This window comes from Ranitomeya imitator, chromosome 7 (assembly GCF_032444005.1).
Source record: "Ranitomeya imitator isolate aRanImi1 chromosome 7, aRanImi1.pri, whole genome shotgun sequence".
Taxonomy (NCBI): domain Eukaryota; kingdom Metazoa; phylum Chordata; class Amphibia; order Anura; family Dendrobatidae; genus Ranitomeya; species Ranitomeya imitator.
Genome location: NC_091288.1, coordinates 146,813,180 through 146,836,108, shown reverse-complemented (window position 1 = coordinate 146,836,108; position 22,929 = coordinate 146,813,180). Strand labels below are relative to the sequence as shown.

Here is a 22,929-nt window from a genome sequence, read left to right as displayed (position 1 = left end):
TTCTGCCCTTGGGCTCCCTCTGGTGGTTTTGAGTGGAACTGCTGCTCCTTGGGTTTAGCTTTAGCAGCTGCTTTCACTAATCGTCTCTCCTGGCTCTGCTATTTAACCTGGCTTCAGCCTATGCCACTTGTCAATGTTTTCAGGCTGGATTCACATCTCTGCTTAGATTCTCCTGGTTTCCTGACCAGTTCTGCAAAGATAAGTTCTGGCTTTGCTCATTTCAGTCCACATGTTGTGGACTTATTGTTCTGTGCATTCTATTTTTGTCCACCTTGTCATTATGGATTTTTTCTGTTAGCTGGAAGCTCTGGGAAGCAGATTTACCCTCCACACCTTTAGTCAGGTGTGGAGATTTTGTAAACTCTCTGTGGATTGTTTTGTAGTTTTTATACTGACCGCTCAGTATCCTTTCCTGTCCTATCTATCAAGCTAGACTGGCCTCCTATGCTAAAATCTGATTTCATCTCTGCGTATGTTATTTTCCCCTCCTCTCACCGTCAATATTTGTGGGGGGCTATCTTTCCTTTGGGGATTTTCTCTGAGGCAAGATAGGTTTCCTGTTTCCATCTTTAGGGGAAGTTAGATCTTAGGCTGTGCCGAGGGGTCTAGGGAGCGTCAGGTACCCCCCACAGCTATTTCTAGTTGCGCTGCTAGGTTCAGGGTCTGCGGTCAGTACAGATACCACCTCCTTCAGAGCTTGTCTCATGTTGTTCCTAAACCACCAGATCATAACAGGGTACATATAGGAAGTGATGGAGATGTTTGGGGAAACAAATGGTGGTGTGCAGGCTGTATGTTGAGATACATGTGGGGTATGATGGCTATATGTGAGGGTACATATGGGGGTACAGGTTACATGTGGGGGTATATATTGGAAGTGATGGAGATGTGTGGAGATACATATGGGGTGTGCAGGCTGTATGTGGGGATACACGTGGGGTATGCAGGCTACATGTGGGGGTACATATAGGTGTGGAGGCTTTGGGGACAGCAATGATAATGTGTGAAAAAGTGCTGCGGAATATGATGGAGCAGTCTAAGCAATGCATAATAATGAAATAAAATATATGTGGGGGTCCAGGCTATATATGGGGTACATATGCGGAGGTTACATGGGAATGCAGGATGTATGTGTGGGATGAAAGCCATATGTTGGGTACATTGGGGTGCAGGCTGTATGTAGGAGGACTTGGTATTGCAGACTGTATGTACAGGGTACATGAGGGTGCAAGCTGTATGTGGGGATTACATGGAGGTGCAGGCTGTATATGGGGGTTAAATAGGGATGTAGGTTGTATGCAGGCTCGGACTGGACCACAGGGAGACAGGGGAATCCCCCGGTCAGCCTCTGTGTAGATCTGGGGCCCAACCCACACTGTATGGGCAGTACTTGGCATAATTCACTTGATTCACTCTGTACAGAAAAAAGCAGCATCTTATCATTCATTTACCAAACTACCCACTTTATTATTGTATAGAGATATAAGTAAATTTGTGAACGAAGGTAGTGTATATGCATGCAGGTGAAAAATGGGCCCCCCAAAGTCAATGTTACTGGTGGGCCCTTGTCACCCCAGTCCGACACTGGTTGTATGTGCTTGGTTCATGGGGTGTGGACTGTATGTAGAAGTGCAGTTTGTATGAGTGTGGTATATGGGGTGCGGACTGTATGTGATAGAGTGCCACAAAGAAAGGGAAGGTAGGCACTCCTTAGTGGAGCATAAGAAACAATAATTTTTCTACTGTAGACAGTGAGGGAGAGGTATTTATTGAGGGCACGGTATGAAGGGAGTACAGTGTGGGGAAGGGTACCGACGAGGAGGACAGTTTGGAGGCTATAGTTCTGAATGCAGGCACAATGTGAATGGAGGACAGTGTATTCACAATAGTTGTTCAAGGAGGATGGTTTACAGTTATTGTTCATAAGGAAGAACAGTGAGGCGGCCATAGTTGATAGGGGAAGGATGGGGTGATATTGTAAAATATTAGGGGGACGGTGTGGAGGCATTTTACAGAAGACGAGACCATGTATCATAAGAGGGACAGTGTGGATGTCACCGTCTTGGGCAGAGAGCACAGTGAAGAGCAATTAGTTATTTAGGGCACACAGCATGGGCAGCTATTTTAATTCAGGTGCCATTACAAAATACCTTTTATTTTAAAGGGCACTGTGTCAGGATGTGCTGCAGAAGACTGGAGAAAAGGGATGTCTGCAGAGACAAGCTACAGCAACAGACCAGATGAAGAAAAAAAGGATGAGAAGAACGTCAATCAGAGGAGATGTCACCTATAAGGTACTTGGATTTAAGGGTGCATTTACACTGGTCAACAGCGGATCATATATGACCACTGATCAGTTTTATGAAGCCTATTGGCAGTCGTTTATTAGCCTATTTAGAACGCCCAACTACACTTTCATACGCAGAAAGGGATCCTTAATATGACTGCTCTGTTTGCATAGAATAAAAATATTCTCTGCAGCACATGTTTACACAGGATGATTTGCTGCCGAGAACAATGATATTTACATAAGGTTATAGGGAATCTGTCACCACATTTGTCCTATCTAAATAATTAATACAGGCATACAGGTTATAGAATGCTGAAAACAGTCATCCCTGTGTGCCTCATATCAGATGTCTTGTTGCTGATAAATCCCCTTTTATGAGTTTATATGAATTTCACAGGAGGCTGAAGTAAGGAGAGACAAAACAGGAGAGGGCTACCTAAGAACAATAAATGACATATAAATGGAAAGGGTGATACATATATCTGTGCTCACCTGTAGAGGTTGTGGAAGATGGGCACAACACTATGTTGAAATTTGATAAAAGTTGTGATCCAACCTCGTGTCTTGCCGCCCTCCCGATTTGTGTGGAGTTGTGTTTGTCCTGTTCTATTCATGACTCCAATGGTAATGTGAGGAGAGATTTGGGAGGCGCTTCCCTCTTGTGGAAGGAATCCCAAATGAGCGTCAGGTGTGGAACATACCTCCAGGTGATCTTTAGAGTAGTAATGATAACACTCCTGTGCTTGTGAAATTGTATTTATTTTAAAAATCCATTGGTAGTAATGATCTTTGCATGTTGGTTACAAGGAATAATAGCATAAAAAACTTAAAAAGTAATTAAAAACATAACGAGTTTCTGCTCTGACAAAACCTTCTTCAGGTATATCTGGATACACCAGAGGAAGGCTATGCAGCAATCAGCCAGGCATGAGGTATCGGGGTCTGGGACAGCATTTACAGCTTTCAATTGAACGTCACAGTAAGACGAGGTGGATGAGGGATTGGTGTAGGCCCCCTTTACTGGGAGCCCTGATACCAAATGCAACACCTCTACCTGCTTTCACACTGAGCCACACTCAGGTGGCACAAATATCAGTTTTGAACACTACCATTGTCAGAAAAATTTAAGGATAGTAACACAGGTAGTTGAGTCCAAGGAAGTGGAGACCTGACGGTCTCGGAGGTCTACTGCTACGGGCAACATGCATGAAGGAGACCCAACCTGGAGTGTTCACATTTCCAAAAATTATTGGCAGACACCACCAAAGTGGCATCAATTTCACCACAGTAGAAATAGTATAATAGGGACCCATAGGTCTTCCACTACTCCCAATCCAGCAGATATTCAGATTTAAACAAATGAGAGCCTTACACCACAGAAATGGCATTAATTTCACCACAGTAGAAATATTATAATAGGGATCAACAGGTCTTCCACTACACCCAATCCAGCAGATGGACACCCAACCAGGAGTGTTTACAAATCGGATAAAAGACAAGTAAAAATCTGAGGGCTTCTGACTTGAATGGGTCAGTCTCATCTCATGTATTGGTTCAAGTGTTGTCCGTTGTTTCCACAGACAACAATCGGACCAAAACAAGTCCTAATATGAAGTTTGCTCCTTTCAAGGACTTGTTCAGATGGCCTTATTTTTGATCTGAGTGCTATTTAGTGGGGCAGATGAATGATTTTTTCCACTGACCAAATCTATGTGTGAAAAAAATCACAGCATGCACTAGTTTCTTTCGTAATTGAATGAGCCTCACCCATTCAACCTCACCCATTCAACTCTAAAAAACAGATGCCTTGTGGAGCCACACTATATAACAACCGATTTATATGGATACATTGCAATTCCGTAAATGGTCTTGTAGATGATTAATAGCTGCAAAAAAATGGATTGCACACAGAAGAAAAGTGAGAAAAAATATCATCCTGCTTATATGGATGAAACTCTGTATGATTTTTTTATATGCCTATGTGACCCCACCCTGACAAAGATTCAACTGATTTTGGAAATTCTGTGGTGAGACACTATTGTCACTGCAGTGCCATATGAGGAAACCAAAGTGCAAAACGTTGATGTTTTAAGCTTAAAAGTAGTTTATGACATTTTTTTAATTATTTTTGTTAAAAAATAAAGAATAATAATTAATCACAGACAAAATTGGGCAAAAATTCAATAAATTAATAAAGTAAAACTAAGCATTTCCAACAAATAACTTCAAGGTCTACACGCATGACATCTCATTTGTCATTTATCTTCATCTAATTCCCTATGGTTTTTCATATGAAGGTCACAAGACTAGAAAGGTAAAGACATTCATTTGAGGAAATAAAGTGCTATTCAGCTGTATCATTCTCCCCGATCTCTAGGGGTTTTAAGACAAAATATATTAAAGGGTTCTTCTCATTTGAAATGACTAGATTGGTAGTCTAACATAAAATCAGACAGACAGTGGTGTTTTTCAGGGATTAGATTTCACTTTCTACATACTGTGACGCTGCAAGAAAGTAAATGTTACGTCCAACCCTCAGTCTTTGGATGTCTGCTACAAAACACAGATTTGGCCACAATCAGAAGAAGGTTCTGATGTTGGAACATTCATGTATAAGTCACACACAAACATTTGTAGCGATGCAAATTATTATGATCTTATCAAATAAACTCCTAATTTACCATTTGCATTCATACATTTAATTTTTAATGGATTTAGAAATAATGATTTGAGAAACCGGTCCAATAGATTTCCTCAGAGATATAATAGATTTCTATCTAATGAAACTAATTATAAGAATAATGATATCTAATTGCTTATTATTGGTCTATTTATTGACACATACCCATCCAGTTAGTAAACGGCATAGTGAACATATCACCTTCTTCTTAATAAGTAAGCAGTGACATTACCATGTGCTTTTCCCACACAAAAGTCAATAGCAGTCATATAATTGGAAGCTAGCTGCTTCCCAAATGCAAGTGTCTTCCAAAGTTACTATGCAAATGTCAATAGGTCTTGATAACGCAGTAAATGCTTCCATATGAAGATAAACTTATGTCCTTCCATGGTAACAGACTATTAATTCTCAGTTCTCTAATCCTGCAGTCATATTATCATCCTGCTGCCCCACTTTTGCTAAATTCTCAAACATGAGTAGTTATGGAGATGCATGTCTTCGTAGTAGTGAAACAGTTTGCAAACTGCTAGCTTTTTAAAAGCTTTATTAGGTGTTTTCACCAGATTTTTGGCATAAAGCAGTTTGAAAAGTTGTAACATTTTTGCCATTTTTAATGTTTTCACACCAGTCCTAACCAAATCCTCCAAAGTGGGTGACGTAAAGGTGAGATAGGGGATGGTAAAGCCCACCTAACGAGTTTTTAAAAGGCTATGCTACACTGCTGGTGTGACATGCTACAACTGATTGGAGTAACATTTACGGAGAGGCGCACAGCAGTGATCGAATGTGCGTAATTCATTAGTTAATTAGCTGCCTCTTACTCATGATCACTATTGAAACCAAGTCTTAAAGAGTTTGGCGAGGTGATTTCACCTGAGACAAGATAGGATTACTTGGGGCTTTCTGTACAATATTCTATGATAGATCACTTTTCTCTTTCTATTAGCATAAGGAAGAACTCCCTTGTTACTGTTGGCAGGTCTATCCTAATTAAACAAGGAAAACAGGCCCAAAATCATAAAATGCTATGACGAGACTGGACATTTCAAGTGAATGTTGCTCAAAAGTGGTTTCTTCATTTTCATTCTGGTACTCTATAATATTGTTTTTCTCCTTCTGCATGAAATTGAAGCATTTATGTAAAATTATATCTTTATAAGATTTTTGGTGCCCAGTCTTATTTTAATCTCCACATTGAAATCTGCTCTTTATCATAATTTTGTATGTAAAAGCTATGCTTCCATCTTCAATCTTCTGGAAAATAACAGAACATTTTCTCTTAGCATTTTTTTCCTTCATAAACCAAGAGAAAAGTACTTGTGAGTCATAGATTTTATGATATTAGGAATGAATAAAGCAGAATCAAAAGCTTAATACAAGAACTGATGGCAAGCTAGTCCTTGTCATCGTACTAAGGGAAATTTGTTCTATTTTGGTTTCATGTAATCCTCTCAGTACCATTAACGCTGGAGATTTTCAGTATGCAGTTGAAATCATTCATCGTTACAGCTTCCAGTTATTTTAATTATAATTTGCTAGAATGGTAAAATAAGATTGTGCAGGGAGGTTTTCGGTCTATTTTGCAGGATTTTAAAGGCACAACTTAAGAACTATCAAGAAGCATTGAACTTGCTTTGTGTTTTGTGCTGTTTCTTTTGAAGACTGACCTATCAATCAATTTTGTAATAAAGTGGAGTGGAAATTCACTACACAACTGACAGCTGTTGCCTGCATTTAACATTTAAACAAAAAGCACAGGCGTATACAGGCGTATAACCAGATCTAATTAAGTTACTGGTCAACCGCTAATGAAAAAAGATGGCACTCTAAGTTAATTAACATACTATTATTTAGCAAGACACATGCTATCATTTCTCCATAATATGAAGTCAATGACTGGACTGTTTACTAGTATAAATTATAGTACAAACCGTAACCCAATCCAACCATGACTCTGTTTCCTCTTAGTGTCAGAAGGCCTGTAGTTTAGAGGGCATTAAACCATATGCACCTTTTCTGTGATAGTAATCTGTAAATTTTATCCAAGACAGAGTATTAAAATAATATTCCTAAGTAAAATAACATGATTGGAATAGTCATATAATTTTCACGTTTTGCTAGTGATATTATGAAAAACTATAGTTGAGTATTTATGATGTGGCGTAACACCTTTATAAAATTAAACTAGTTAATAAGTCAATATTTTAATGAGATTTAATAAATGCAAACAACTTGTCTAACTTAAATAACTTAACGAGATTGTCCTCTTTTTAGAAATATACTGCCGAGGCTGCAATTTGTAAAAAATAACAAACCACGATATGCTCACCTTTCACGCACTGGCAAGGCTCCGCCACTGCTGCTTCATCTGGTATTAGCTGAGGTGTTGACATCACATCAACAGCATGGCACTCAGTCAATATCCTCAGTTGTCCTGCCCATGAATACAGAATGCCTCCTTCAGATTCGCTGAGCTCTAGCTTGAACCCTTACACTTACATATAAAGTTGTCTGTGAGAACCACATCTATATGGTAGTATGTCTTAGGCCGGGTTCACATTAGCGTTTCTGTGCACAGCGTATGATCCGAATACATCCGCATGCGTCATGCGTACATATCTTTAGCATGGTGTACGCAGGGACATGCTTTTGAATGGGTTCGCATGTGGCATTTCATGGTGTGTGGCGGTTTCCAGCAAATGCAACATGTTGCATTTTTTGAGGCGGCAAATATTGCACAATCATCCGCATGCGGATTATTGCATCAAAAAAACACATTACTGTCTATGGGAACGCATTGATACGCAATGACATGCGTACAAATGCATTTGATTCTTTCACGAAAATGTTGCTTTAACCCCAAATTTTAAAGCAACATGAAAAAGTGGATGGCAAAGTTTGTTAACCACTTCCTTCTGAGCGTGGAAATACCCCTTATGTAGTAAAAAAGTTATGTTTGGACACATGGCAGTGCTCGCAAGGGAACGTCACCATTTTAATTTTTTAACACAAATTTGGCTAAAATAAATTGTGAGCACTTATGGCACCCAAACAGCAGAAACCCTTCACAAAGACCCCATTTGGGAAGCTACACCCCTCATGGAATTTATCCAGGGGTATAGTAAGCATTTTGAGCTAACATGCTCTACACAGAATTTGATAACATTAGGTGTTAGGAGTCGAGTTTCCTCTGCTGCACAGGGGGAATCTCGATCCATGTCTGCTGCGGTTTCCCATTCGGCATCGGCCGCAGTGGGGTCTGCTCAGCGGAGGCGTCGCTCCCAGCGTCTAGCTGGGACTGATTCTGTGCAAAGGGTTACTGCTGCCTTTTCTGGCTCTCCTGTTGTACCCTGCACTGATCAGCGGCGAGCGGGCTTCTCTGGGACTAAGTCCTATTTGCACACACTGAGCATGCCCAGGGCAAGATCTCCCGTTGGAGATCGAAGGTCACATGCTCAGGTATTGCAGCACGTCCCATTGGTCCTCCAGGAAGGTCCTGAAAGGGCAAAACTTCGGTAGCAGCTTCCTGTGCTGCAACTATATAAGCTGCGCATGACCACACGGCCATGCGCTAGTATTGTCTTGAAAATATGTGTGTGTGTAGATGGATGTATGTCGAAGGATGAAAGCTCCTAAATATCCCTCCCTAGTGTTGTTGACTGTTTGCGGATGATGGTAGCTATCTAGCGCCCGACTAGCCATCAGCACAAAACACACATAACAGCGTCTAGTTGCTGTGACCGCCAGTACGGCGCCGTGCGCTTTCCTTACCCAAGCCTGGATGGTTAGCAGCGTCCGTTTGTGCGGCACCGCATGCACACTCGTGCCTTTATATATTATTATTTCTGTCTCTCTGACACCTCAGTTGTGGTGTCGAGCGCATGAGGTCTTTGAACTCAAATCCTTTGTCTTGGGATTGTGTTCAGAGACTTCTTGCTTGCGCTCTATGTGCGGTACCGCGGTCCTGTGACGCAACAGGGTTCGCTTCCTTCACACAGGGTGAAGTTAACCCATGTGTGTATACTTATTGTACCGCCATATCGTCTGTCTCTACTAGCACCAGGGTTTTCACCTGCACGGTGGACCTCGGACTGCGAACGCACCTAATACCATAACATCTGATTCTTGGTGCGTTCCGCCAGTCCTTAACATTAGGTAATCATATTGAAAATGTTAGCACTGGCTTCCAGTATCTGTTGTTTCAGATGCTGCACATCTCGTATCTTCACAGCATAGACAATTGCCTTCAGATGACCTCAGAATCTGAAACAACATATATTTTTCTGTGTTGTTGCTATCAGTGTGTCAAGAGTGGGAGAAGAGGGTTGCATTGACAATCCAACACAATGGGCAGCACTTTGAACACATTTTTAAGTGGTCATAAACTTGCAAACAACTCATGAAAAAATAAAGATACGTTAAAACCAAGCTCACAATTGTTTTTCTTGTGAAATTCTCAATAAGTTTGATGCGTCACATGACCCTTTTCCCATTGGAAAAAATAAAGTTGGATCCAAAATTGCCAACTTCAAAATGGCCGCCATGGTCACCACCCATCTTGAAAAGTATTCCCTCTCCCATATACTAATGTGCCACAAACAGGAAGTTGATATCCCCAACCATTCCCATTTTATTTAGGTGTATCCATATAAATGTCCCACCCTGTGTTTAAAGTAGACAAGAATTTGCACTGTACCTGTGAACAAACATTTTTGTATCCCTGATCACAGCACTATAGACATGAAATTGCTTGTATTAAAAGGTAATTTGAAATCTCAGAGACAGAAAAATTTGGGAATATAAACTTATGGCAATCTTTGACACACTAAGTGCAGGAATAAATGTGTAGCATGGATTTTTGTCTTTCTATTTGAACTAAGGAATGTGCTCCTCAGACCTCCAGGGGTATCACAATCATGAACCAGACCAAAATCTCTATGAACTGTTTATTTACAGCCACAAGTGTTTTTTACACGCTCTGAAGAAACAATTTGCATATTTCCCAGAGAAGCTTTGTGGCTTAAATGTCTCCACACCTCGGCATGTCAGGCTTAACATTTTTTTCTCCACAAGGAGACACATTACTTCTTGGATCCTGGTTATATGCTTCTCATCCAACCCAACCAGATCTCATACATTGCACTGATGGAGGGCAATACCCTAAAACACAATGTCTGCAATTTGAGAGTTTGTATTTGGCTTTTATCCGAAGTTGTCCAACAAGGCTCATTAAAGGGTTGATATTGATTTTTTGAATTGTTATTTCCTATAGGTAGCACTAGAGTTTTAGTCCTCTTCCTCTCTAAAGAGGAAAATGACATATTTCCCAGAGGAGCACTGTGGTTTAAAAATCTCCTCACCTCACCATGTCAGGCTTGATATGTCGCTCTCTGCAAGGAGATACATTACCCCTTGGATCCCGGTCAGATGCCTCTCACCAAGCCAAATGAGATTTCAAACATTGCACTGATGAGAGGCAGTACCCTGAAACACAGTGTCTGCAAATTAAGATGTTGAGTTTGGGCTTTTATCCTAAGTCATGAGACAAGGTTCATTAAAGGGTCAATATTGGCTTTTAGGATTGCTGCTTTTTATAGGTGGCACTTGAATTTTAGTCCATTTCTTCTCTGAAGAGACAATTTGCATTTTTCCCTTCCCACATAGATAGTTCTGCTTCACGCCACTTGTCTTACCTATTACATTATTCCTGTGTTCTATTGTGCATAAATATGTGACTCTTCAGATTTTGTGATACATTATGCCTGATGAAGATACATGAGTAGTCTTGGAAGCTAACAATTTATTACCATGCTTTTAGTTAGCCATTAAAAGGTATCGACCACTGAGGATTCTCAAATTGTAATATTTTTCTATCTATTGGCTAATACGTTACAAAAATATATTTTTGTTGCTTGCTAATAACAAATTCTGAGATTCTGCAGAATCTCACATTTTTGGGCAAGAGCAGTCTAATAAATTTGCAGCTATTAATCACAGTTCCACAACTTCTTCCTCACGCAACTTGTTTAGAAGAAATAACTTATTATATAACCCATTAAACTTTCTATCATTTTATTTTCAACATGGTAGGTGCATTCTTTCAAAGTGGTAAGTTCAGAGATGCAGTTTAGATGTCTTTTTGCAGTGAAGATCTTAGTTCCAAAAGCAGCATTTTCAAAGTGTTTTCAGAGACTGGCTGATGTATTCTGAGGGAAATATGTAGTTTGCTAGCAGATAGACTGTGGACTTACAAAATGGAACAATGGTGGCATTGTGAAGTGAGTCATAAATATACTCACAAATCATAAAAAAAACCTTTGGATGTGAGAAATCTTCCAAATGTAATCTTCTGCAGAGGAGTCTGACAAAGAGGCTGTGAGAGCACTGCTGGGAAGTGTCCTGCTCTGTTGAGTTGCGGGAGGAACCATATTGAGACCTCAGTCTCTTCAGGGCTTTTCCTTATTTTTGGTTTTCTTCATGATGCTTGTGGTGCCAATATTCAAAAAGGGCTCCTCTAAAAGTGAACCTGGAAATTATAGGCCAGTAAGTCTAACCTCTATTGTTGGTAAAATATTTGAAGGGTTTCTGAGGGATGTTATTCTGGATTATCTCAATGAGAATAACTGTTTAACTCCATATCAGCATGGGTTTATGAGAAATCGCTCCTGTCAAACCAATCTAATCAGTTTTTATGAAGAGGTAAGCTATAGGCTGGACCACGGTGAGTCATTGGACGTGGTATATCTCGATTTTTCCAAAGCGTTTGATACCGTGCCGCACAAGAGGTTGGTACACAAAATGAGAATGCTTGGTCTGGGGGAAAATGTGTGTAAATGGGTTAGTAACTGGCTTAGTGATAGAAAGCAGAGGGTGGTTATAAATGGTATAGTCTCTAACTGGGTCGCTGTGACCAGTGGGGTACCGCAGGGGTCGGTATTGGGACCTGTTCTCTTCAACATATTCATTAATGATCTGGTAGAAGGTTTACTCAGTAAAATATCGATATTTGCAGATGATACAAAACTATGTAAAGCAGTTAATACAAGAGAAGATAGTATTCTGCTACAGATGGATCTGGATAAGTTGGAAACTTGGGCTGAAAGGTGGCAGATGAGGTTTAACAATGATAAATGTAAGGTTATACACATGGGGAGAAGGAATCAATATCACCATTACACACTGAACGGGAAACCACTGGGTAAATCTGACAGGGAGAAGGACTTGGGGATCCTAGTTAATGATAAACTTACCTGGAACAGCCAGTGCCAGGCAGCAGCTGCCAAGGCAAACAGGATCATGGGGTGCATTAAAAGAGGTCTGGATACACATGATGAGAGCATTATACTGCCTCTGTACAAATCCCTAGTTAGACCGCACATGGAGTACTGTGTCCAGTTTTGGGCACCGGTGCTCAGGAAGGATATAATGGAACTAGAGAGAGTACAAAGGAGGGCAACAAAATTAATAAAGGGGATGGGAGAACTACAATACCCAGATAGATTAGCGAAATTAGGATTATTTAGTCTAGAAAAAAGACGACTGAGGGGCGATCTAATAACCATGTATAAGTATATAAGGGGACAATACAAATATCTCGCTGAGGATCTGTTGATACCAAGGAAGGTGTCGGGCACAAGGGGGCATTCTTTGCGTCTGGAGGAGAGAAGGTTTTTCCACCAACATAGAAGAGGATTCTTTACTGTTAGGGCAGTGAGAATCTGGAATTGCTTGCCTGAGGAGGTGGTGATGGCGAACTCAGTCGAGGGGTTCAAGAGAGGCCTGGATGTCTTCCTGGAGCAGAACAATATTGTATCATACAATTAGGTTCTGTAGAAGGACGTAGATCTGGGGATTTATTATGATGGAATATAGGCTGAACTAGATGGACAAATGTCTTTTTTCGGCCTTACTAACTATGTTACTATGTTACTATGTTACTATGAATGTTGATGTTGCAGCTTTGAGACAATGAGGACAGGTGCAGTGGAGCTGGTAAGGAGTGTGATCTACTCATGCAGTTCTGGCTAGAATCCCCTAAAGTAACCTTGTAAGTCATGTACCATTGATTTTAATGGCTTTCTGATTAGAACGGTCAGACAGTGATAATCGTCAATTCTGATGAGCACTGAATGGATATTTCCAAATTATAATTTATGGAATGGGTGAAGATATTCATAATAAGGTTATTTCCCATTTTCTATATCAATAGCTACTACATAAGTTTGTTTGCTACCGTAGGACTTCTTCTCCTCCTTCAAAGTATTATCTAGAGGCCTAGAGTCATTTGAACATAAACCTTTGATGAGTTGAGACGCGGCTCTGGATCAAGCTTCATTTGACACAAATGTCAATCTTATTAATACAAATAACGCTGTGCCCGCTCTGTACACTGCCTCCTCATCTAAATACTATTCCATTAAAACTGCAGTTTAAGATTTGTAAACTCTAAGCCGGGGTCAAGAGATTAATCTCAGCAACATTCCTCCCCTTGTTTCCGCATAGCCTGTATAAAATATTGCTACCACTTTTCAAAGCAACAAAAAGATGCATTTAAAAACAGTTTACGTAAGAGTTCTTCCCAAGTTTATGTAAGCAATCACAAGAATTGCATACATAATTAAAATCCCAGAAGGGTTGATTTACACGATTCTTACTGCATTGCAAATTAAGAAGGAGAAGCCTACAAATCACTTAATTCTGTTCTTCCTGTGCATGACTAAAAACTAAAAATAATACTGAGCCCAGCAGACAAGGAGTGAGAATGGCTATCAGTGTCTAACCACTTAAAGCTCGTTTTGCTTACATGATACCGACATCTAGAACTGCTGCCGACCCACGTCTGGTCTTCAGCAGCAGAGTCTGATATAGGAAAGAGACTTTCACTGGGTCATTAGAGTTTGGAAAGGACACGATCGGATTAGATTTACAGTGATCAGCAAAAGATATTTACTACGCAGTGATTGACTCTTTATGGTGCAGCAGCAAATATAAGATCACTTTACAAAACGTGAGAAAAGTTATTAGCCAGTATTTTAGTGATTAAGTTCAATTTAGCTACATTACATCAGGCACAGAATTTTAATATCTGCTCTACAGAATAAACTCCACATTTGTGTTTGTGTGTTTCTTTTTGGGGGGTGGGGTTGGGTTAAATTTTTTTTTAATTCAAACTTCTGCCACATAAACTTAATCATTTTTCCAAAGTATTCTATCTATAGTTGAACATCATGTGCTGATGACATTGCTGTTGCAAAGTATGGCAAAAAAAAAAGCCAAATCAGACAGAAAGATTGGGTACATTCAATACCTTCATCATTCGATACAGAATGTTGTCATTTTTTTAATTTGATTTTATACAGGATTCCAGAGGAAAAAAAAACATTTGCTATTCTCTATATGAAACCAGAGTCATATTTAGATACAGCAGATGCCACCTACATCTCTTAGAAATCCTTAAATAGTAAGTGCAAATTTTCATCATAAGTCAATGATAAGTCAAGAAATGTTGAAATATATCAGCTATATATGCTTCTTTCTCCACTTATCAGTCTCCTGCAGTGATCACTCGCTCACATACAGAATAGAATATCCATGGGATAGGCCTTTAATATGAAATCAATGGCGGTCTGATGTCTAGAATCACCATCAAAGAGCTAAAAACTGCTCAAAGCGTTCGGAATGAAACATTGCCATTAAAATTGTTTAGCAGCTGCTGCCAAGCTTAATCATCACATTCACGTGATGGGAAAGAAGAGTCGTACTGATCAGAAGCCACTAAGCAATGTGCTGGGCTGCTGTGTTCTGCACTAGACATTCCTTAGGTCTAGCTGCTGCTGGAGAAGATTTCAACTGATCCGTGTGGGTGCAAGATATTGGACTGCCACGAGTGATGAGCGAGTATACTCTTTGCTCAGGTTTTCCTGAGAATGTACAGGTGGTCTCCGAGTATTTGCTAGTGCTCGGAGATTTAGTTTTCCTTGCCGCAGCTGCATGGTTTATGGATGCTAGCCAGCCTGAGTACATGTGACGGTTGCCTGGTACTAGCGAATTCCCACATGTATTCAGCCTGTCTAGCAGCCGCAAATCATGCAGCTGCGGCGACAAAATCGAAATCTCTGAGCACTCACAAATACTCGGAGACCAACTGAGTGTGCTCGGGAAAATCCGAGCAACGAGTATACTCACTCATCACTAACTGCCACCAATCTAATCTTGATAACCTATACTGCGGATAGGCAATCGATATCTTATTCTGAAACAACTTCTTTAAATCTGTCAACATTAGTGTTGATCGAACAATGAAATGCTCGAGTGCTCAGTACTCAGATCGAGCACGTCAACACCCCGACATGCTCGACTCGAGTAGCGAGTGTAATGGAAGTGAACGACAAACTCAAGAATTTTTCTGGAGGATGGAAAAACTCATGCGACACTCGGGACTGTTTGCTACTTGTTCGAGCGCCCCAATGCTCGATCAAGTATCGAGCTGAGCTGAGCACACTCGACTATCATTAGTCGACCTATCTGGCTTATAAAAGCCTACTGGAAGGAGTGGAGGGAGAAGCTGGAGTAAGAAAATGACAGTAAATATAAATAGAAAATGGTTTTAATACAAAGAGAAAAACTGATAAAAATGCATGCTACAAGTCATATAAAGGCCATAAACGTAATACAAATGTGGCTCCATACATAATAGTCAAAATGGGTTCACATTGCTAAAGTCTTCATATAACAGAACTAAGAATGCAATCATTGCAAATGCATAACATGTGCGACGGTGCCATAATATGAAATTAAAAGCATGATCGCTTACCTCCATCACCAGAGCCTGAACCTCCCTCTGAAAAAAGAAGACATTTTCAGATAAATGATTACATTCATATTAAGACAATGATATAATTGTCAGAAAAATTGAATCTATTTAGCTGAGTTTTATTTTGCTTTTTTGTCCAGAACAATATGTTCAAGGTTAAAGTTGTGTTATGCAGGTACTGTCAGAGAAAAGAGCCCTTAATAAAAGGAATCATGTTCATTTTTGCCATTGAATATAATCTTCTTGCTCACTGAGACATGCTATGAGACAATGATTAAACAACCAGCCATGAACGTAGACAAACAATAGCCGGAATAGGTTAATACATAACTTCTAAGATCACAGAATTTGTGTAATATCTTGTATTATTCTTGCATAACAATCATTTTACTTGTTATCTATTATATAACTATTACACCTGTAGTTATCTGGGGTATTAAGGGGCAAAGAATCATATCTCATTGTGTCCCGATCTTTGCCTTTTGAATTATGTGCTCGCAGATTTAAAGGGAATGTGATATAAGAAGGTGAACAATTGTTTAATAGGGATTTTGTGTTACTGTAACTGTATTTTTTATTTTATTTTTGAGCATATCACAATCTGTATTAAAAATCAACATTCGAAATCTTGCAATTTTCACACTGGTCACATGAATATTTTAGACTCTAATTTTCTGTTGTTCCAAAAAATCCAAATGAACGTTAGAAGAAATGAAAAGACTGTTACACTGTATTTGGCATTGACATTTGTATTGGAACTGTGACATTTGTATATATCAGCTGTTTACAGAGGAGTTACCCGTCATTGCAATCCTGCCTCTGACGACAAGGAAACTGCTAAAAACTTTTATTGAAATTACACATATTATGAAAGTAGTACCAGTATTGTGAAATTTGCAAGATTACTAAATGTAGATCCCTATTGTTTTTTATCTCATGAAACAGAAAAACTAGATTTAAACAATAGTTAATTTATGACAAAACTTGTAACAAACTTTACATGTTGAACTAGACACATGATTTAATAGCGTTGCAGGGTGGAAATTTTTTTTCATCTCACCTCTCTATTGCGGAAATACAGTAGTGATCAAAATACTTGTCACCTAATGAGTTAACTTTAGTGGGTGTGGGGGGTGCACTTCTTCGCACAGTATGTGATGCTATCTGATAAAACCCACTTGGACTTAACTACAGTTAACTCAGTAGTTGCCAAGTAAAGCTATGCACAGGATAATAGGCCGGAGCTACTGTTACACCTATTGCCAGCGTAATAAGATATCAAGGGATAGCCAAGTCTAATGAGCCCCTGGGATCTCGGATGCCCACCAGGGGAAAAAACAAGTAAAAAAAGTCCATGAAATAGAATAAATGTGGCACCATCACATTAAAATTTTATTGTGTCACATTAACCCCTCTGTGACCTTAGACGTACTATCCCGTCGAGGTGCCCTGGGCTTATCTGACCCTGGACGGGATAGTACGTCATAGCCGATCGGCCGCGCTCACGGGGGGAGCGCGGCCGATCGCGGCCGGGTGTCAGCTGCTTATCGCAGCTGACATCCGGCACTATGTGCCAGGAGCGGTCACGGACCGCCCCCGGCACATTAACCCCTGGCACACCGCGATCAAAGATGATCGCGATGTGCCGGCGGTACAGGGAAGCAACGCGCAGGGAGGGGGCTCCCTGCGGGCTTCCCTGAGCCCCCCGCAGCAACGCGATGTGATCGCGTTGCTGCGAGGGTCTCCTCACCTCCCTCCCTGCTCGAGCCCCGGATCCAAGATGGCCGCGGATCCGGGTCCTGCAGGGAGGGAGGTGGCTTCACAGAGCCTGCTCAGAGCAGGCACTGTGAAGGCTGCAGCGCTGCAAGTCAGATCAGTGATCTGACAGAGTGCTGTGCAAACTGTCAGATCACTGATCTGTGATGTCCCCCCCTGGGACAAAGTAAAAAAGTAAAAAAAAAATTTTCCAAATGTGTACAAAAAATAAAAAAAAATATTCCAAAATAATGAAAAAAAAAAAAAATATTATTCCCATAAATACATTTCTTCATCTAAATAAAAAAAAACAAACAATAAAAGTACACATATTTAGTATCGCCGCGTCCGTAACGACCCGACCTATAAAACTGTCCCACTAGTTAACCCCTTCAGTAAACACCGTAAGAAAAAAAAAAAAAAACGAGGCAAAAAACAACGCTTTATTATCATACCACCGAACAAAAAGTGGAATAACACGCGATCAAAAGGACAGATATAAATAACCATGGTACCGCTGAAAGCGTCATATTGTCCCGCAAAAAAAGAGCCGCCATACAGCATCATCAGCAAAAAAATAAAAAAGTTATAGTCCTGAGAATAAAGCGATGCAAAAATAATTATTTTTTCTGTAAAATAGTTTTTATCGTATAAAAGCGCCAAACCATAAAAAAATGATATAAATGAGGTATCGCTGTAATCGTACTGACCCGAAGAATAAAACTGATTTATCAATTTTACCAAACGTGGAACGGTATAAACGCCTCCCCCAATAGAAATTCATGAATAGCTGGCTTTTGGTCATTCTTCCTCACAAAAATCGGAATAAAAAGCGATAAAAAAATGTCACGTGCCCAAAAATGTTTTCAATAAAAACATCAACTCGTCCCGCAAAAAACAAGACCTCACATGACTCTGTGGACCAAAATATGGAAAAATTATAGCTCTCAAAATGTGGTATTGCAAAAAATATTTTTTGCAATAAAAAGGGTCTTTCAGTGTGTGACGGCTGCCAATCATAAAAATCCGCTAAAAAACTCGCTATAAAAGTAAATCAAACCCCCCTTCATCACCCCCTTAGTTAGGGAAAAATAAAAAAAAATGTATTTATTTCCATTTTCCCATTAGGGCTAGGGTTAGGGCTAGGGCTAGGGTTAGGGCTAGGGTTAGGGCTAGGGCTAGGGTTAGGGCTAGGGTTAGGGCTAGGGTTAGGGCTAGGGCTAGGGTTAGGGTTAGGGCTAGGGTTAGGGCTAGGGTTAGGGCTAGGGTTAGGGCTAGGGTTAGGGCTAGGGTTAGGGCTAGGGTTAGGGCTAGGGTTAGGGTTAGGGCTAGGGTTAGGGCTAGGGTTAGGGCTAGGGTTAGGGTTAGGGTTGGGGCTACAGTTAGGGTTGGGGCTAAAGTTAGGGTTAGGGTTTAGATTACATTTACAGTTGGGAATAGGGTTGGGATTAGGGTTAGGGGTGTGTCAGGGTTAGAGGTGTGGTTAGGGTTACCGTTGGAATTAGGGTTAGGGGTGTGTTTAGATTAGGGTTTCAGTTATAATTGGGGGGTTTCCACTGTTTCGGCACATCAGGGGCTCTCCAAACACGACATGGCGTCCGATCTCAATTCCAGCCAATTCTGCGTTGAAAAAGTAAAACAGTGCTCCTTCCCTTCCGAGCTCTCCTGTGTGCCCAAACAGGGGTTTACCCCAACATATGGGGTATCAGCGTACTCAGGACAAATTGGACAACAACTTTTGTGGACCAATTTCTCCTGTTACCCTTGGGAAAATACAAAACTGGGGGCTAAAATATAATTTTTGTGGGAAAACAAAAAGATTTTTTTATTTTCACGGCTCTGCGTTATAAACTGTAGTGAAACACTTGGGGGTTCAAAGTTCTCACAACACATCTAGATAAGTTCATTGAGGGGTCTAGTTTCCAATATGGGGTCACTTGTGGGGGGTTTCTACTGTTTAGGTACATTAGGGGCTCTGCAAACGCAATGTGACGCCTGCAGACCAATCCATCTAAGTCTGCATTCCAAATGATGCTCCTTCCCTTCCGAGCCCTCCCATGCGCCCAAACGGTGGTTCCCCCCCACATATCGGGTATCAGCGTACTCAGGACAAATTGGACAACAACATTTAGGGTCCAATTTCTCCTGCTAACCTTGGAAAAATACAAAACTGGGGGCTAAAATATAATTTTTGTGGAAAAAAAAATATTTTTTATTTGCATGGCTCTGCGTTATAAACTGTAGTGAAATACTTGGGGGTTCAAAGCTCTCACAACACATCAAGATGAGTTCCTTAGGGGGTCTACTTTCCAAAATGGTGTCACTTGTGGGGGGTTTCTACTGTTTAGGTACATTAGGGGCTCTGCAAACGCAATGTGACGCCTGCAGACCATTCCATCTAAGTCTGCATTCCAAATGGCGCTCCTTCCCTTCCGAACCCTCCCATGCGCCCAAACGGTGGTTCCCCCCCACATATGGGGTATCAGCGTACTCAGGACAAATTGGACAACAACTTTTGGGGTCCAATTTCTCCTGTTACCCTAGGGAAAATACAAAACTGGGGGCTAAAAAATAACTTTTGTGGGAAAAAAATTTTGTTTTATTTTTATGGCTCTGCATTATAAACTTCTGTGAAGCACTTGGTGGGTCAAAGTGCTCACCACACCTCTAGATAAGTTCCTTAGGGGGTCTACTTTCCAAAATGGTGTCACTTGTGGGGGGTTTCAATGTTTAGGCACATCAGTGGCTCTCCAAACGCAACATGGCGTCCCATCTCAATTTCTGTCAATTTTGCATTGAAAAGTCAAACTGCGCTCCTTCCCTTCCGAGCTCTCCCATGCGCCCAAACAGTGGTTTACTGCCACATATGGGGTATCAGCGTACTCAGGACAAATTGGACAACAACTTTTGAGGTCCAATTTCTTCTCTTACCCTTGGAAAAATAAAAAATTGGGGGCAAAAATATAATTTTTGTGAAAAAATATGATTTTTTATTTTTACGGTTCTGCATTATAAACTTCTGTGAAGCACTTGGTGGGTCAAAGTGCTCACCACACATCCAGATAAGTTCCTTAGGGGGTCTACTTTCCAAAATGGTGTCACTTGTGGGGGGTTTCAATGTTTAGGCACATCAGTGGCTCTCCAAACGCAACATGGCGTCCCATCTCAATTCCTGTCAATTTTGCATTGAAAAGTCAAATAGCGCTCCTTCCCTTCCGAGCTCTCCCATGCGCCCAAACAGTGGTTTACTGCCACATATGGGGTATCAGCGTACTCAGGACAAATTGGACAACAACTTTTTGGGTCCAATTTCTCCTGTTACCCTTGGTAAAATAAAACAAATTGGAGCTGAAGTAAATTTTTTGTGTAAAAAAGTTAAATGTTCATTTTTATTTAAACATTCCAAAAATTCCTATTAAACACCTGAAGGGTTAATAAACTTCTTGAATGTGGTTTTGAGCACCATGAGGGGTGCAGTTTTTAGAATGGTGTCACACTTGGGCATTTTCTATCATATAGACCCCTCAAAATGACTTCAAATGAGACGTGGTCCCTAAAAAAAAATGGTGTTGTAAAAATGAGAAATTGCTGGTCAACTTTTAACCCTTATAACTCCCTAACAAAAAAAAAATTGGTTCCAAAATTATGCTGATGTAAAGGAGACATGTGGGAAATGTTACTTATTAAGTATTTTGTGTGACATATCTCTGTGATTTAATTGCATAAAAATTCAAAGTTTGAAAATTGCGAAATTTTCAAAATTTTCGCCAAATTTCCGTTTTTTTCACAAATAAACGCAGGTACTATCAAAGAAATTTTACCACTATCATGAAGTACAATATGTCACGAGAAAACAATGTCAGAATCACCAGGATCCGTTGAAGCGTTTCGGAGTTATAACCTCATAAAGGGACAGTGGTCAGAATTGTAAAAATTGGCCTGGTCATTAACGTGCAAACCACCCTTGGGGGTAAAGGGGTTAAAACATGGATGCAGAAGAGTCTGTGGAATACATGTTGGACAATGACTGTTTCGTGAAACGACCAGTTGAAGCGCAGGAGGCGCCAAACAGTTGTTGACCGACATGTATTCCATAGACTGCATCCATGTTTTAATGTGACCCCATAAAGGAACTTTTAATGGGAAGGTGGGTGCCACCTTTCTTCTATTTCATGGCCAACTATTGTTAACTCATTAGGCACCAAATACATGGATTGCTAACATCTTCACAACAGAGAGGCAAAATGAAAATTTTATTCATCTCTGTAATCCAAGAAGTATCGTTTCTCCTTGCGGAGAGTGACATGTTAAGCATGTCGAGATGAGGAGACTAAAAGCCGCAATGCTTCTCTGGGAAATATGCAAATTGTCTCTTCAGAGATGAAGAGGACTAGAACTCTAGTGCCACCTATTGGAAGTAGCAATCCTAACAGTCAATGTCGACCCTTTAACGAGCCTTGTCACATGACTTAGGATAAAAATCAAACCAGCATATTTCCCAGAGGAGCATTGCTTAACATGTCACTCACCGCAAGGAGAAATGATACTTCTTGGATCCCGGTCAGACGCCTCTCACTCAGCCAAACCAGATCTCCACTTTGCACTGACAAGGGGCAGTACCCCGAAACACAGTGTCTGCAAACTGAGATTCTGGTTTGGCTATTATCCTAAGTCATGTGACAAGGCTCGATAAAGGGTCGACATTGACTGTTCGGATTGCTACTTCCAATAGGTGGCACTAGAGTTCTAGTCCTCTTCCTCTCTGAAGAGACAATTTGCATTCCTCTCTGTAGACACTATTACATCCCGTGTTTAGTTCAATGCAAAAAAATTTGTGAAAGATCCTTCTTTTAAAAAAAAGAATGCACACCTTTACCAAAAAAAGAACGAGACAAAAAAGCTAGGCAAATTCACATCACAAATTAAACGACCTACATAAGGCAGCTATATTTGGGTGGTGCGCATGGTTGTAACGTTAAAGTTTTACTAGCTCTCACCTTATATTTTTTTCACATACTTTGTGAGGGAGAGTTACTTTTACATTTCAGGAATCCTGAGATTTTTTTTTCTTTAACACAAGAAAACTCTGCCTTTACAAACAAAAAATGCAAATGAAATGCAAACAATTATGTTGCTTATGGCTTGTGTCGCAAACCAGGAAGCAAGTTTCTACAAAAGACAAGCCTTGGGCTGAGGAATATTCATCAGTACAAAAACTAGCAGTGAGGTGACGTAAACTACCCTCTTTTCTGTAGTTCATCAAAAATGAAATAAAATTGGCATTTTTAAGATACTATGCCTCAGTATATCACTGACCAATCAATTCACAGCAGGGCTTCCAACCGTCCAGAAATTACTGGACAGACCTTAAAAATAAGGCACTTTTTTGCC

At 40.4% G+C, this 22,929-nt stretch overlaps 1 protein-coding gene across 2 annotated transcripts in view; it reads right to left on the bottom strand.

The window, feature by feature from the left end:
- Positions 1–22,929, bottom strand: part of TMEFF2 (transmembrane protein with EGF like and two follistatin like domains 2) — a 1,231,017-nt gene that overhangs the window by 1,040,752 nt on the left and 167,336 nt on the right. For both annotated transcript variants that reach the window (XM_069733894.1, XM_069733895.1), the window contains exon 4: positions 15,784–15,810. In XM_069733894.1, the coding sequence (XP_069589995.1) occupies positions 15,784–15,810 (27 nt within the window). The remainder of the gene's footprint in view (positions 1–15,783; positions 15,811–22,929) is intronic.